We start from the raw sequence: 17509 nt of genomic DNA on the forward strand, positions 1-17509 counted from the left end.
CTGATATTTTCACATGCGACTGCAGTCTGACCGGACAGGTCACATTCATGCGACCTACACGTCATCAACAAGAGACAAACGTCACTATTCTGCGTTGGCTAATCCCGCCTCTTTGGTGAAAAACAACAACATTTGTACAGTTTTCAGAATTTAAATAGACTTTTATAGAATTGATCAAGCTAATGGTGGATTTGGTAGGGACCTGGATGTTGATCTGTTAGCCTGATTAAATAAAACAGTTTCTATAACTGATTTATAACTTAAACCATCCTGTACCACATCGCCAGGTCTCGCCTCATCTCCATCGCAAACTGCACTGGTGTTTATGCACCTTGAGCCAGCGCTGAGAGAAGTTGCAGAATTCAGCTGGCTATAAACAATCTAAATAAATATTTATAAAAATGTAGAAAAAGTTTATTAATATGACGAAATAAATATGTGCAAATTATTAAGCCTGAATTAAGAGTTTGGTAATACAGCGGCCGTATCCCAAATGACTGCCTACTGAAGCTCGAGTGCACTATATAGAGTTTAAAAATCCATTACTTCCTAGTAACGTGTAGTGCACTTGTATAGAAATTAGAGAGACATTTAGGAGTCAACCCTCGTTACCAGGCTACACGTTTTCATTTCAGTTCAGAAACCACATACGAGACCTCACACTAACACTAACCAGATAATTAAACAAACAAACAAAAAAAGAAATCATTAAACTTGAAGAGTGCACTTTTTTTTGTTTACGTATTAGGTAGATGTGCTTATTACGTGCCAATCTGTGCATGCGGGACACTTTTGGGTCGTTTTCCGTTCATATTGGAGATCGCATACAAGTCTCATATAATTGGTAATGTGAACGGCCTAACAAAAAAATCGGATTTCACAACAAATCGGATATGGGTCGTTTCAGGTTGCAGTCTGAACGTAGTGTTAGTGTACTGACTTAATTACTTGGGACACCAAAAATCAATTTCTTGGCGGGAAAATTTCTGACTAGTATTGGAAATATTTTCAAAATGTGCTTTTCTTCATGCTGCATGGACAATATTGATCATATTTAAATGGGTGACACAAAATAATAACACCAATAAATATTTTTCAGCAAGGGTTTATTTTCCTTCTGGGATGTATGAGACACGCATTTTGGACCCCCTTGGGTACTTCCAATGAAAAATTCTACCAACACTATTATATTTGAGTGGATAAAATTTAATATCAATTAATTTTTATAATCAATAGGAAGGCATATGAACACAGACACCCTGATTTTATTTAAAGGCCTGGTCTCAGAATACTTAAGTGAGGTGACACCAATTTGCAACTATAGTGGAGAACCACCCTGTTCCTTTCCTGGACGGCTCAGCGACAAACTGAGGTTATGTAACGTGGCACTTACAGTCAGGACGCAGTGGAACCACACCACGACTATGGAATTGCTACCTGAGGCTGGGACGCCAATTACATTCTTAAAACGCACTCAAACTCGGTGAAACGTACACATACAGACAGGTGCCTCTATAGCTAAAAGGCTGAGCCAACAAAAAGTGGCGTATTTTTAGATTTTTCAAAGTATCCGCCGTTTACCTTGACACTTTGCACGCTATTGGCATTAACTTAACCAGCTTCATGAGGTAGTCACCTATTATCATCAGGTGTGCCTCGTCAAAAGTTAATTAGTGCAATTTCTTGCCGTCTTAATGCGTTTCAGACCAGTAAATAATAAAAATACAGTAAATAGCCCTGGGGCAGCAGAAGTGTAATCGAGCATCAGCTGTGGAGTGCAAAGAGTCAGATAGAACTGGCAGGAAAGGTGAGGAGTTTCACCCGTGACGGATTTTTCTTTTTTAGCGTGCATCTCGTGTTCTTGCAAAGAAGCCAGTAACGAGAGAAAGAGCGCGAGCGCACACGCTCAGAAACCCAGTGCTGCGTGCATGCAATTAGTTGAGATCATTGAAAAAGCGAAAGTAAAATAGTGAACACGCACCTTGTGTTGTCACGAGCCTGTCTCCCAGTTCCTCATTACCCACGAGCCTCAAGAGTATTACAAACCCTATTCAACAACTGCAGTAATCCATATCTCAAGAACCACTCAACTAAGTAAAAAGAAGCAACATCCATCATTACTTTAAGGCATGAGATGTCTTATAAAATGAGGCAAAAACACTGAATTACAAGGCGTGTCCAAATTTTGGCTGGTACTGTAGCTGTTTCGCTCTGATCTAAACCCAGCAAATGTTTCAGAAACATTGACTGGCATTTTGTTTTTCTCTCTTTGATGATGAGAAAGAAGCTGGTTACTAAACATACGACACAGTCCATTAATGCGCCTGACCTAATTGGGAAAAGCTGTTTGTACATATTTAGAGACTTGCAAAAGTATTCAACTCCCAGTGTGGTAAATACTTTGGAGAAATACTGAGGAGAAACTTCACCTTTCAGCAGGACGACTGTCCCAAACACAATGCAGGAGTGGCCAAAAACAAGAAGGTGAATGTTCTACAGTCAAAGTCCAGATCTGAAACCAACTCCGTACGTTTACATACATGTACAGTATGTTATTTACCAGCTGGGGGGGGTCCGTATCGTGAAATACCGTGGCCAGGGTCTTAAAAGTACTGACCGATGCCCTCTGGGCCGAGGGCATCAAATCAGTCGTTTTGAACAGGGCTGTTTAGGACAGAGTGGGAAGGGAGCTGTGGTGCTTTATCCTTGTTTTATTTTGACTAAAGCAAGTCAGACATTTCATTAAGACCTCCGGGAACTGCGTAAACTTGTGGAAAAGGGGTGCGTTACACCACCTTTAAGCGCATATTGGTTTGTAACCAAAAAAAAAAACTCCATACTGAACAATCTGTGCAAGTTCATCTGTAACCCAGATGAATCTGATGACGTAAGGTAAGGCACCATTTCATTTAGCAAAAATGAAATGAAAGATGCAGAGCCCACCTATATCAAAGCCTTTCAAAAATAAACTTGGGATCTGATAAAGGCAAAAATACAGTGGTGCTTGAAAGTTTGTGAACCCTTTAGAATTTTCTATATTTCTGCATAAATATGACCTAAATCATCATCAGATTTCCACACAAGTCCTAAAAGTAGATAAAGAGAACCCAGTTAAACAAATGAGACAAAAATATTATACTTATTTATTTATTGAGGAAAATGATCCAATATTACATATCTGTGAGTGGCAAAAGTACGTGAACCTCTAGGATTATCAGTTAATTTGAAGGTGAAATTAGAGTCAGGTGTTTTCAATCAATGGGATGACAATCAGGTGTGAGTGGGCACCCTGTTTTATTTAAAGAACAGGGATCTATCAAAGTCTGATCTTCACAACACGTTTGTGGAAGTGTATCATGGCACGAACAAAGGAGATTCCTGAGGACCTCAGAAAAAGTGTTGTTGATGCTCATCAGGCTGGAAAAGGTTACAAGAGCATCTCTAAAGAGTTTGGACTCCACCAATCCACAGTCAGTCAGACAGATTGTGTACAAATGGAGGAAATTCAAGACCGTTGTTACCCTCCCCAGGAGTGGTCAACCAACAGAGATCACTCCAAAAACAAGGCATGTAATAGTCGGCGAGGTCGCCAAGGACCCCAGGGTAACTTCTAAGCAACTGAAGGCCTCTCTCACATTGGCTAATGTTCATGAGTCCACCATCAGGAGAACACTGAACAACAATGGTGTGCATGGCAGGGTTGCAAGGAGAAAGCCACTGCTCAACAAAAAGAACATTGCTGCTTGTCTGAAGTTTGCTAAAGATCATGTGGACAAGCCAGAAGGCTATTGGAAAAATGTTTTGTGGACAGAGGAGACCAAAATAGACCTTTTTGGTTTAAATGAGAAGCGTTATGTTTGGAGAAAGGAAAACACTGCATTCCAGCATAAGAGCCTTATCCCATCTGTGAAACATGGTGGTGGTAGTATCATGGTTTGGGCCCGTTTTGCTACATCTGGGCCAGGACGGCTTGCCATCACTGATGGAACAATGAATTCTGAATTATACCAGCGAATTCTAAAGGAAAATGTCAGGACACCTGTCCATGAACTGAATCTCAAGAGAAGGTGGGTCATGCAGCAAGACAACGACCCTAAGCACACAAGTCGTTCTACCAAAGAATGGTTAAAGAAGAATAAAGTTAATGTTTTGGAATGGCCAAGTCAAAGTCCTGACCTTAATCCAATCGAAATGTTGTGGAAGGACCTGAAGCGAGCAGTTCATGTGAGGAAACCTACCAACATCCCAGAGTTGAAGCTGTTCTGTACGGAGGAATGGGCTAAAATTCCTCCAAGCCGGTGTGCAGGACTGATCAACAGTTACCAGAAACGTTTAGTTGCAGTTATTGCTGCACAAGGGAGTCACACCAGATACTGAAAGCAAAAGGTTGACATACTTTTGCCACTCACAGATATGTAATATTGGATCATTTTCCTCAATAAATAAATGACCAAGTAAAATATTTTTGTCTTATTTGTTTAACTGGGTTCTCTTTATCTACTTTTAGGACTTGGGTGAAAACCTGATGTTTTAGGTCCTATTTATGCAGAAATATAGAAAATTCTAAAGGGTTCACAAACTTTCAAGCACCACTGCATCCATTAATACATTAAAAAAAAAAAAAAAGTCACTTCACACACAAGGCAAGGCTGTATTAAATGTGCTAAAGCTGGTTTTCACTGTGTCTGATCTAATACAGCTCATATTGCAAATGAATTAATGCAAATTAGTCTCACTCGTTTGTTCCTGAAGCCGAGGACACTTAAATTAAATCAGAACACATACAGTAAGGGAATGCCCTGTCCTTATCGAGACCATGTAAAGAAGAATATAAATGAGTCAGCTTTAAATAATACAGAACCTAATACACTGAGGGAAATATCATCATCATTTAAGCAAATACTTACTCATTAACTCTATGGCAGTTGCACATTTTAATGCACTAGGATTCGGAAAGCAACACAAAATAATCTCCAGCTCCTCTGAGCTGGATTTCAATCCTGATGTCTGGGCGAGATGCTGATAAGTCCGTCTCAATCCCCCAAATGAAAGCCACAGGAAATTACAGCAGCATTCAGAACACAAACGCATAAAACACGAGCCAGGAAATAAAACAGCTCACTCGTAAGCCTCCACCACTTTTAATAGAAAGTATAAAAGAACCACATCATCGTTGACTACAGTTCTCCACTGAGGAACAACTCGGCGATGCTTTTAAAAGTCTGAATTTATGTTGGAAATGATGCAACATCACATTTCACTAATGGAATTATTGAACACAGTTGTGATGTACATTTTACTGAGCACTAACATCAGGATATTGATTTATTGTGCTTATTCATTCTGGTGTGTTAAATCAAAAGCTCCACCTTAATATGGTATAGCCGCGTTGCTTTTGTGCACGCCATGATGGCATTCATGTGTGTTATTTCAGAGCAATTTTGTCCGATTTTAAAAAGATGAACTTTCAGGTAACGTGCCTATAGACCCCTTCGCAGTAAACGTCATTCATACGTAAGCAGAAATTGCACATGCACCCTGGACCCAAAAAAGACTCAGAAATGCCTAGTTGTGTTTTCGGGTGTCAGAATCGTAGCAGCGATGGGGTTATAATGTTCAGAATTCTAGCAGGATCTCACCCATTCAAAAAAATAAATAAATAAAATATCGCCGACGTCTATGGCTACAAGCCATCAAACGTGTAGACTGGGATGAAAGCACCATCAAAAATGCGCGGGTTTGCAGCGCCCACTTCATCACAGGTAAGATCAGGCTATTTATTAAATCTTTCTTTTTTATTCTTTCTAGTCTTCGTTTATCGATGTAGCAAAATACTTTGGTAACGTTTGTCTGATTAGCTGGGTCATAGTTACACAATGCAATGAATATTGTTAGCATGTTAACTTAGCTTTGCATGCAATTTTGTTTGTAGGAGAGGTCTCGCTTGACTCAAGCAGTCCAGATTTTGTGCCATCATTATTTGTGTATGCCGAAAATCACAATTTTAAAGCAAGGATGGAAAGGTAAAATTGTGTGCCCTCACTCTAAATGCCAACTTACATTGACTGCTCTAACCTAGCTCCCGCCCCGTTCAGTTTCATTTCTGCTCTCTGCCTCTCGCTTTTTACGCAGCTCTGATTTCTCTTAGCTGCACTCTTTACACCATCATTCCTTTCATGCCATCACCTCCTGCAAATTGCTGTTTAGTGTTGGTATTTGCTGTTGTAGCTAAAGCCACATTGCCGTCACATCACTGGCATAATTTGATTAAAACAAAATGAATATGAATGGCCCATTGTTAATCAAGTTGTACATGCCCGCACATAATCATATGCATCTAAAGACTTGTAGGCACGAAGTTTTTTGTGGGTGTACACTGAAGTCTTGTCAATAAGGTACGAGTATATATCTGCCCATTGTATACCAGGGAACTTACTAACATCGTCCGTCCACTCTTTAATTAAATACGGATCCAGTAGGCGATGTCCACTTGTTAGAGTTAACTTATTTATGTAGCATTTTCGATCTTGTAACGACAATTGTTTGGCATAATCTGACAGCTCATAATGCCGGTCTATGGGCAGCGCCATTGTTTCTGGGTCCAGGCTGCGCGCGCATCCTGGCAACGGTCGGTTTGTTTACAAACATGCGAAGGGGTCTATAATGCCTGGGCCAACCTACAAGATGTAAACAGTCCTAACAAAATCCTAAATCAAAGATCCCCAAAAGACCCCACATATGATAATGCTACAAGATTACACTCATGAATCTTTATCAGTGATCCCAACACTTCGATCCGGTCATGCATTTTTATCTGAAATAAAAGCCTGATTTATATGAAAAAAGATGCAATAGTGTGCTTTAATGGCTGAAACATAACCAAAAAAATCACAAGTCATTATCGTGCAGTCCTTAATAAATGTCACTGATTATTCTATCCACATTCACTGGATATGAGCAATCGCATGCTCTGATTGGCTACTAGGCTATCAGCTCATATACCGTGAACAGAGAAAAACAAAATGGCGGCACGTGTTGCTGAACCAACCGAGGATGAAATAGAAACTCGAAAACAACCCCCCCCCAAAAAAAAAAACAAAACAAAAAAAAAACAAAAAGCAGCAAAATATGGAATAAAAGTATTTGATGGTAAGAACACATCTTTTTATTTTTCAAGAATTATAATAGCATTTCTCACAAATTGCTCCTGTCACATTGCCGGTTTGTTTACATTCATCATCTTCAAGAATTAAAATTTGTTGAATTATTTTTTAGACTGGTTCAAAAGCTCAAAGGTGGTTTGAAAATTACAGAACTGAAATGTCCAAGGAAGTAGGGCTGCACGATATCAGAAAAATATGCGATATTCGATAACATGACTGAATATCTCGATATCGATATGTATCACGATAATTAAATATATAATGTTTTTCTTACCTCTACTCGCCGTTCTGCCCTGTCTAGCATAAAAAAAAAAAAAAAAAAAAAAAAAAAAAAAAACACCCAATGCATCGCTTCCATTCCAACATTATTTTTTTATTGGAAAAACATGGCTACACCTGCAATGGTGTCCATCAATCATCTTTAAATCTCTTAATTTTTGTGAGCGCAGCAGAAATATATTCAGGGAAGTATACAGTCTCTAGACATCGTGTCTTCAGCTCGAACTCTTCAGTCAGAAAATGAACCGTGAAACTCAAGTAGGGTTCTGTGGTGCGACTTGACCATAGGTCTGTAGTACTTGCGTAGTACTCCGCTCCACTTACTTCAAGTGTAACTGATTTTCGACACGTGTTGTACATGTCTGGAATTGCGACTTGAGAAAAATAATTCCGTGAGGGAATTTTATACCGTCGGTCCAGTATTGAAATCATGTCCACAAATCCACTGCCGGTAACAGCTGTCATTGGCATCATGTCTTTTGCCAAGTATCTCGCTATGCCTGCCGTTATGTCTTTGTGGCGTTTAGAATGTCTCTCATAAGGGGTTATACTAGCAAAGCTCTGCTGAACTGTAGTCACCTTCGTAATTTTAGATGTTGAAGGACTTGGCATATCATTGGACTGTTTGCTGCTAACGCTAGCTTGGATCTCTTCGTACAGGTGTTTATGGTTGTGTTGTAGATGCTTATGGAGATTCGTCGTGTTCCCCTTGGTAGCTACCACCACTGTTTTACATGTCTTGCAAAGTACCTGAGTTTGCAGTACGTCATCCCTCCTGAATCCAAAGTACTTCCAAATAGCAGACGTGCATTTTTTTTTGGAAACCAGTTCCTCCTCACACAAGTTTGTCTCACCACACTTGCTACCGCTCCCACCTTCCGCCATCACCACGAGGCTTTTACTTGTTTTGCAATAGGGGGCAGAGTTATCCCGCGGCGCTTGTTGACATTCAAATGTGATTGGACGGCACAGAAAAATGTGCCTTTTATCGAAATTTAAGTAATTTTTGCGGTATGTGTATCGCAAACTATGATATCGCGATTTCGATACTTTTTCGATATATTGTGCAGCCCTACAAGGAAGAATTAAATAAAACGTCTAAAGCTATTCTATACCTCGGCATGAGAGCAAGACGATACTTTCTACATAAAAGCAAGACTCAAGTCAATTCGTGCAGCCATCGATAAGTTAAGAAGTCCGCCTAAATGGAAATGATTTTGTCGGATGTTTTGTATAAAAAGTTAAAAATAAAAAAGCTCCGTTTCTCAAAATCCAGTGAATGTGGGTAGAATAAAACAATCATTCCACTCAATCTCCTCGTACACGGCTTATAGCCGACTCCATTTCATGGAATAACTGTTAATTATATAGTGACTGACAGACCTGGAGAGGCAGCTTGGTAGGCGATTGAGTCATCGCTGCGTTCAGGGACGGCTGTGTGACAGATTGCCATCATGGTCATAAACTCCATGATCACAGCAGCAGTGGGCTAGAAGAGGGGGGGAGAAATATATGAGAACTTTCAGCTGTTTGAGGACAGAACACACTGCATGTATTTATATAAACCTCATTATAGCTATATTCACTGGAATTAACTACTGATCTGAGAGGAAACCTAGCCGAGATGAAATGCTGGAATAAAACGATAGTATCACATGAGCGAAGTTAACTCAGATAAGAGATGTTGACATTTCAAACTGCACACAGAGTCTTACAGGCGAGATAAGCCCTGTTTGCTTACTGTTTTTTTTTTAAATTACACTTAGAAACCAAGACAAACATGTCAATCACAACATGCGCATTGTCAGTTATGAAGGTTGTCCATTGTGGGCCTTAATAAATGTAATTATGATCCTTTTATCCTGTGTGTCCTTGTGTTTACTCTTTGATACATAATTATTTGAGAGCACAAAGCAGATAGAGTGGGTGAGTATCAAAGGCAGGATGAGAGAGAGAGAGAGAGAGAGAGAGAGAGAGAGAGAGAGAGAGAGAGAAAGCGCTATTGAAAAGACTGCTATGTTTTTTTTTTTAAACCAGGACCAGATGCCAGAGTTGTCTATAAAGCCGAGATTCAAAGTGACAAGGAATATAAAGCCCTGTGTTGAGTTGCCTTGGAAATCTCAGTCCTTGTTGATTGACACGCACGAATCCTGACACCACAAAGAAGGAAAAGAAAAAGCCTTAGTGAGACGCTCATGGGGTTCTAGATTTTGACCACAGTGGCATGTAGAAAATATCTGGACCAGGACCAATTCTGTGCAAATAAATGACACCCATCTTATACTCAGACATTTGATGCCATACCTACAGTACATTTTATTCAGTGCCTGTTTGGAAAGCGTCACAGTTTACCGCAAACCCCACCACCACCACGAACAAATTCCTTCTGAACCACAGATGAATTGTTCAATTTTATACATAAAGTCTGCTTCGAGGTTGGTTTTTAGAAAAAACAGGGAACAACGTGTATGATTCAGGTAAAGGCTTTCCGATAAAGTGGCTCATCTACATAGATAAAACAAATTATTCTATCCACATTCACTGGATATGAGCAATCGAGCGCTCTGATTGGCTAATCTACTACGAGGCTATCAGCTCATATACCATGAGGAGAGAAAAACAAAATGGCGGAGCCCAACCGAGGACCCTCTACTTGGGGGGGGACACACAAAATATGGAATGAACGTATTTGATGGCAAGAATGCATTTATTTTTCAATCATTATTATTATAGAATTTCTCACAAACTGCTCCTGTCACTTCACCGGTTTGTTTACATTCTAAGCGGAAATGATTGTCGGATGTTTTGTACATTTGCGCAAAAAAAGGCTCCATTTCTCAAATTCCAGTGAAAGTGGATACAATAAAAGGAGTTATTCCACTCAATCTCGTCATGCAACGGCCGACTCGGTGCTACGCGCCCCATCAGCCATCGGCTCACGGACGACTCGATTTCATGGAATAACTTAAATATCGATATAGATTGAGCAAAAAATAAAAAAAAAATATTCCACAAGATTAATATAGTAAAGCTTTTAGCACAATGATTGCGCATTTTATGAGTTGCAGAGGCCTGTGATAGCCAAGGTCATTACAACTCCGTGTGATATACTGTATGTAAAGAAAGGATATAAAAGTGTCTCCTCTACAGGCATCTCTTTCCCTTCCCCTGTGAAACATGAAATAGAAAATCCACAGACCACAGCTGGGTTTCAAAACACCTTGACTGACCAAAACTCATTATATGGTTGTGATTTCATGAGAATAATAATTTGCCATCAGAAGACATCATCTTTGAACTGGGTACATCTATTCCCATAAAGAACGTGATTAAACTAGTCCAGCTCTGCTGGATTCGGCCACACCATCTCCAAACTAATCACAGCAGCTGCTGTCTCTCTCTCTCTCTCTCTCTCTCTCTCAATACCCATGTGTTTTAACCTGGCACCAGTTCACATTTCACCTTCTCTTCCCCACTTCCATTTGTGTGTGACTGGCAGCAGATATGAGGAGATACGAGTGCTGGGAAATCCTGGACTTCCGCAAAACTCCAGCTCATTGAGCATGGCTAAGCAGACCTGAGGCCTTTACATTACTTACATGATTGCTTTGGAGATTTTCCAGTAAACTGGGGTCATTAAATCCAGCTTCCTCCATCGAGTGAGAGCTGTGACTGCAGAGACAGACAGACAGAGAGAGATTAGAACCAAACAGAGAAGGAAAGACAAAAAACTGGAACCCTGATTTGTCACTAAAGGATTTTCGGTCGACTTTATCATCATTCTGCTAATGATCGTTATCTGTAAGCCAGAGCACATCAGAACAGAGACCGCAATTCTTTAAATTATTCCATGATCCAGGAATAAATCTGATAATTGTATCAGATTAGTTTCCGATATAAAAGCGTCCCAACATGGCCATTTTCACCTGCAACCAAGTTTACACGCTGCAGGCTGCTGCATCTTTAGGAGCACTATCGATCTTCAGGTCAGTGATGTATAGCCTGCAGTTTATCAGCCTGCAAGTGGAGTGAGCTATAGTTTGATAGTGAACAAGCTTCTGTTAAAGGGCCATCCATGCCGAGTATATACACAACACTGTCATTTAACTCCAACGAGGCCTTAAAAATCTTTGTGCTATTCAGCAATTACAGATATGAAACGACCTTTATTTCCAAACCAGTGGCTGAACATGCTCAGAAACAAAGGGTACGGAGCGGTCCATTTCCTTATGGTTGGGCTGATTTTATCTTTCATGTCTGATACAAATATTTGACCTGGAAACAGACACGGTGACCATTTAAAAAATATAAATAAATAAGGGGGGGTTTTTACATAATTGGACTATAATTTTAGCTTTAAAAAGGTACAATTATATACAGCTTTGTAGTTAAAAGATACCCACTAAAGGTAGGTGTACACTTTTGTGAGGATACGAACACTAGATTAGCAATCCATACACTTGCTCAGATACAGAAGTTTTCAAAAATTACAATTATTCATGTTTTCTTCAAGAAAGGTTCCAATTTCATATTCAATGGAACAAAATGGCACATGATAAAGTACATGCTTCACATTCCATTTTGCTAAATAGCATTATTTATGGCCTTAGTCAGAAACTTTAGGATAATAATAAAATTAACAGTACAGTTAATTGTCATCTGATAAAAATTAAGCATGGGAACTAACTAATGCATATTCTATGTATGACTGTCCACTGTGTGCAATGCAAATCAGGGCTTTGAACCGGTTCAAGGAACGAAAGCGAAAACCAGGAACTTTTTCTATTTCACATGGAACAGAAACAAAACCAGAAACTTTATTATTTTTTATGCTCCGGAACAGAAACTCTTATTAAAAATAATGGTAACCGGTTAATACTGGTTTTTATTTCGTTCCTCAAAGTTTCCGTAGCCTACAAATAAAAAAAGTCATTCTTCTCCTGCGCAAGTTTCTATGACCCGCTGGGGTTCACTTCCTGTGTGACGTTCGCTGACTGAATGGAGAGAGCGGGAAGGTGGACTACTATCACGTCTCCATGTGATAAGTGAATAAGTGCATTACTGAGTGTCTGAGCAAAGAAGAGCCTGAACGATGCAACCTCCCTATTGGCTGTCTGGAAAAATGTAATCAGTTGTTGCCCTTCCCACGGGAATCATCGCGGGCTCGAGAGACGAGACCTGACCAGTTAGTTCGTTGGTAGCAGAACAATGTCTGGACACAAATCGGGTTTTCAGAAAAGGAAAGAAAAACGCAGGGTCGAAAATACAAAAAAGGAGGCAGAAAATGCAAAACGAGTTTTAAGGTAGGACAAATGGTTAGTTTTCTGAGGCAGCCCGCCGTGGCTGCAGGCTTTCAGTTGTGTCATTGAATGGTTACTTTTCTGAGGCAGCCCGCCGTGGCTGCCTGCAGGCTTATTTATTATAGCCCGTTTAGTTAAAATAGTTGATATAAAATGTTTATAGTTATGTGATGGTTGTCCTGATTTAGACTGGTGGGGGTTTTTTTTGGGGGGGGGGGGTTGCGCGATGTTGCACCCGGGTCCAGATTAGGGCAGAACCGGCCCTGGCTACATTTCAGGTGTAGTTTGTTTTATGTATGTATGTACTTGCATAGATGTGTACTTGGTCTTCCAATATGGCGCCTAACAAAATCTCGCAGCGCGGTGACGTCATGCGGTAGCCCTCTATAGGGCCTGACTAGCCTTTGGTAACACACTAAACGAATTCTCTTTCATTTTTGGCACTTTTTCTGTTTGTGTAGATGGGAAGACATACTGAGAATCCAAATCGCCAACATTTGAAATAATAATTGTTTTGAATTATTTCTTGTCTTATTTAATGAAGGTTATAATAGAATTAGCCTACATTTGGCTTAAGCTGGATGAGACAGAGACATAACTTTATAGCCATTTGTTAAACCGCTGACAGGGAACGTAATTAACCGTTCCGGGAACGAAATTTTTTTGTTCTAACCGGTTCGGGAACGTCTATTTAATGGTGGAACCCAAAACCGGAAACGTTAAAATTCCGTTTCTGTTTGGAACAAACCAATAGGAAAAAAATTCTGGTTCAAAGCCCTGATGCAAATGCACCATTTGTATCTGTTTAATGCTCCACATATTCATATCTGTATCAGGTGTAATGCAAAGGGCGTGGCCCAAGATTAAACCCCCCCCACACACACACACAACTCTGACAGTTCCTCAACCTCGGCTACATCACACATACATGTCAACCTATACGGAATGTCCGTATTTTATGCGGATTTGATTCAATAAACGTAGTATACAGGCGTACAAATAAAGTTATACGGATTCTTTAAAAAAACTTCAATATTTATTTAGAGCTATAATCAATTCCCACGATGATAAAAGAGTGCATAACATTTACAAACATACTGTACACCACAGAAAGCACAGACAGCCAGTAAAGAGTCTTATGAAATCGCGCGTTATCTTGTGGTAGCGAGACTTCGTTCCACTTTTGATCATGCGCACACCGCATTGCGAGAATCCCGCCAACCGGGAAGTAACATTTTGTTTGAAAAGCATATTTCCACCTGAGCGACTTTCACTAGCGACTGAAAAGATTCTGAATGGACACTCCGGCAAGATCAACACAGACACTTGCTGTGACATGCAGCCTCGTGAGGTATTGGTGCAGACTGCTAAAAAAGCCGTCATGGAGTACAATTCAGAACATTAGAGTGACACTGTGTTTTTGTCAAACATTGGAGCTTTGTATTCATTCTGAAGGTTTATTGTTATTAATATTGAATAAAAAGTAACTTGGATATATCATTGTTAATTATCATTCAAATTTTAGGCAAATTATTTTAATTTGCATCTTATAAGGATTTTATAAGGGAAATACCGATTTTAGAGGTTGGTTATACAGGTTTGATTGACCAAAGGTTGACATGTACCGTATGATCACACCAATGTCTCAACTAGAGGATGTTTGCACAGCTTTGTTTGCACCTGCTCATGATATTTTCTAACAAACTTTAGATTGTTTATATTTTGAAAAATGGAAGAGTAGTAACCCAATTTAAACCACAATTATCCCACCAAGACTGCTATTAAAGGAGCCGTCTAACCCTCCACAGAATCCATCCCTGGGTCCGAAATCACTCTCTACTCACTATATAGCGAGTTCGCCATTTTGTAGTGCTGTCCAAATGCATAGTGAAGATTATTACACCCTATATAGTGCACTCAAAGTATCCCACAATGCATCATGAAAAGTAGCGTACAACCGATGGTCACTGACCCAGCAATACTGTATATCCCATCATGCATTGCAGTCATGCTGAAAGAAATCAAATCAAAAGCCTCCAATTTGATTGAATAAAAGGCGGCAGCAAAGAAGAAAGTATTCAGACTTGAGTTAAAAGAACTGAAAGATGCAGCAGACACAAAGCACTTTGTGTTTATTAACGTGGGAAATGCGCTCAGTATAATATGGATTTATCACAAAAACACATGCAGGCATTTATTATTTTGAAAACCCACCAGCCGCTTGATTTGGCACGTTTTAATTGTGCGACAGTAATGACGTAAATAATGATGCGACGGACTATCAATGAGCTCACTGCATAGTCCTCTACAGTGCCTTGCAAAAGTATTCATCCCCCTTGGTGTTTGTCCTGTTTTGTTGCATTACAAGCTGGAATTAAAATTGATTTTTTTTGGGGGGGGTTAGCACCATTTGATTTACACAACATGCCTACCACTTTAAAAGGTGCATTTTTTAAAAATATTCTGACACAAACAAGATGAACACACAGAAATCTGGTGTGTGCATAAGTATCCCCCCCTTTCGTATGAAACCCCTAAATAATAGCTGGTCCAACCAATTCACTTAAGCCACAATCAGTTGATTAAAATCAACCTGTGCACAAAGTGTCACATGATGTCTGTATAAAATCAACCTGTTATAGAAGGACCCCGACTCTGCTACAATACTAAGCAAGCAACACGAAAACTAAGGAGCGCTCCACACAGGTCAGAGACAAAAGTTGTGAAGTATAGATCAGGGTTGGATCATCCATCCATCCATCCATTATCCCTAGCCGCTTATCCTGTTCTACAGTGTCGCAAGCAAGCTGGAGCCTATCCCAGCTGACTATGGGCGAGAGGCGGGGTACACCCTGGACAAGTCGCCAGGTTATCGCAGGGCTGACAGGGTTGGGTCATAAATATCCCAAATTTTGAATATCCCAGGGAGCACCATTAAATCCATTATAGCAAAATGGAAAGAATATGGCACCACTACAAACCTGACAAGAGAAGGCCCCACCCACCAAAACTCTCAGACCAAGCAAGGAGGGCATTAATCAGAGATGCAACAAAGACACCCAATGATGACACTGAAGGAGCTGCAAAGATCCACAGTGGGGATGGGAGTATCTGTCCATAGGACCACTTTAAGCCGTACACTCCACAGAGTGGGGCTTTATGGAAGAGTGGCCAGAAAAAAAAAAAAAAGTCAGTCACTGCTTAAGAAAACACGTCTGGAGTTTGCCCAACAGCATGTGGCAGACTCCTCAAACACATGGAAGAGCATTCTCTGGTCAGATGAGACAAAAATTGAACTTTTTGGCCATCATGGGAAATGCCACGTGTGGCACAAACCCAACACCCTGAGAACACCATCCCTACAATGAAGCATGGTGGTGGCAACATCATGCTGTGGGGATGTTTTTCATCTGCAGGGACAGGAAAGCTGGTCAGGACGGCACTAAATACAGGGCAGTTCTCCTCAATTAATATGTTGTTTGTGGTTAAAATTTTGCAGAATAAGTGAAGCTGAATGCTGTGTTCCAATATTTACACCAAGCAACTTCAGTATACAGCCTAACCGCAACAGAATTACTGCATATTTAGAAGAAATTAAGTCTCCCCTAACTGGGAGTACAGTAACATGTTCTGCGTTGCTAAAGAGTTACCATATAAATGACAGAAATGAAGGCAGATCAAACACATCATGTTGAAAGGATCAGGGTAGCATCTGCACCCTCGCAATCCAATTTCCTGTTTTTCTCTTCAGCAGGAAGTGTACAGAAATGTGTCACCACCCACACCTTAACCCCCACCACACACACCTCAAACGGTTTCAACAGATTACAACAGACTGTAAGCAGAACAGTGTTATATAGTGCAAGCAAAGAACTCTTAAGCAACTCCAAAGCCAGAAAGCTGCTTCACCCACACAGCACAACCGTTCCTTCTCTCAATCTCTCACACACACGCATGTGTGCAAATCATCCATCCAGCCTTATCCTAGCCTCGCAAAAGATCTGACCATTACGAGAGATTTAGGTCCTTTAGTACTTTTCATCACTCACCGTTGCCAAGAACAGTCTACTGTGAAAGGAAGAAGGCATTTAACTGACCCTGAAGATGATCAACCACAATAAGACTGCTTGAAAGACGGCACTTTGTCGTCACTTATACCACCGTGCTGCTGAAATCTCGAATCTGAGTGGATGAATATGGCTAAGTTTACATTAGACCGTATCTGTCTCGTTTTCTTCGCGGATGCACGGTCCGTTTACATTAAAATGCCTGGAAACGGGAATCCGCCAGCGTCCACATATTCAATCCAGATCGTGTCTGGTCCGGTGCTGTGTAAACATTGAGAATACGCGGATATGCTGTGCTGAGCTCTAGCTGGCGTCATCATTGGACAACGTCACTGTGACGTCCACCTTCCTGATTCGCTGGCGTTGGTCATGTGACGCGACTGCTGAAAAACGGCGGACTTCCGCCTTGTATCACCTTTCATTAAAGAGTATAAAAGTATGAAAATACTGCAAATACTGATGCAAATACTGCCCATTGTGTAGTTATGACTGTCTTTAGGCTTGCCATCCTTCCACTTGCAAGTGGTAAGTGACTTGCGCACAGCGGCTCAGTCCCGAATCACTGCTCGTGCACTACACTCGCGCGCTCTGAGCTGCGCAGGGCCGGAGTGTGCACCCTCCAGAGGGCACTCGCTGTTCAGGGCGGAGTGATTTGGAGGGCAGCCGCTGAGGAGGAAGCGATGAGCCGCACTGACACATT

At 40.6% G+C, this 17509-nt stretch overlaps 1 protein-coding gene across 2 annotated transcripts in view; it reads right to left on the reverse strand.

The window, feature by feature from the left end:
• atp8a1 (ATPase phospholipid transporting 8A1) overlaps window positions 1-17509 on the reverse strand; it is a 318944-nt gene that overhangs the window by 134676 nt on the left and 166759 nt on the right. For both annotated transcript variants that reach the window (XM_060928098.1, XM_060928097.1), the window contains exons 15-16: window positions 11042-11114; window positions 8826-8931 (exon numbers count right to left, since the gene is read on the reverse strand). In XM_060928098.1, coding sequence (XP_060784081.1) covers window positions 8826-8931; window positions 11042-11114 — 179 coding nt within the window. The remainder of the gene's footprint in view (window positions 1-8825; window positions 8932-11041; window positions 11115-17509) is intronic.

The sequence above is a fragment of the Neoarius graeffei genome, chromosome 8 (assembly GCF_027579695.1).
Source record: "Neoarius graeffei isolate fNeoGra1 chromosome 8, fNeoGra1.pri, whole genome shotgun sequence".
In the NCBI taxonomy this organism is placed as follows: domain Eukaryota; kingdom Metazoa; phylum Chordata; class Actinopteri; order Siluriformes; family Ariidae; genus Neoarius; species Neoarius graeffei.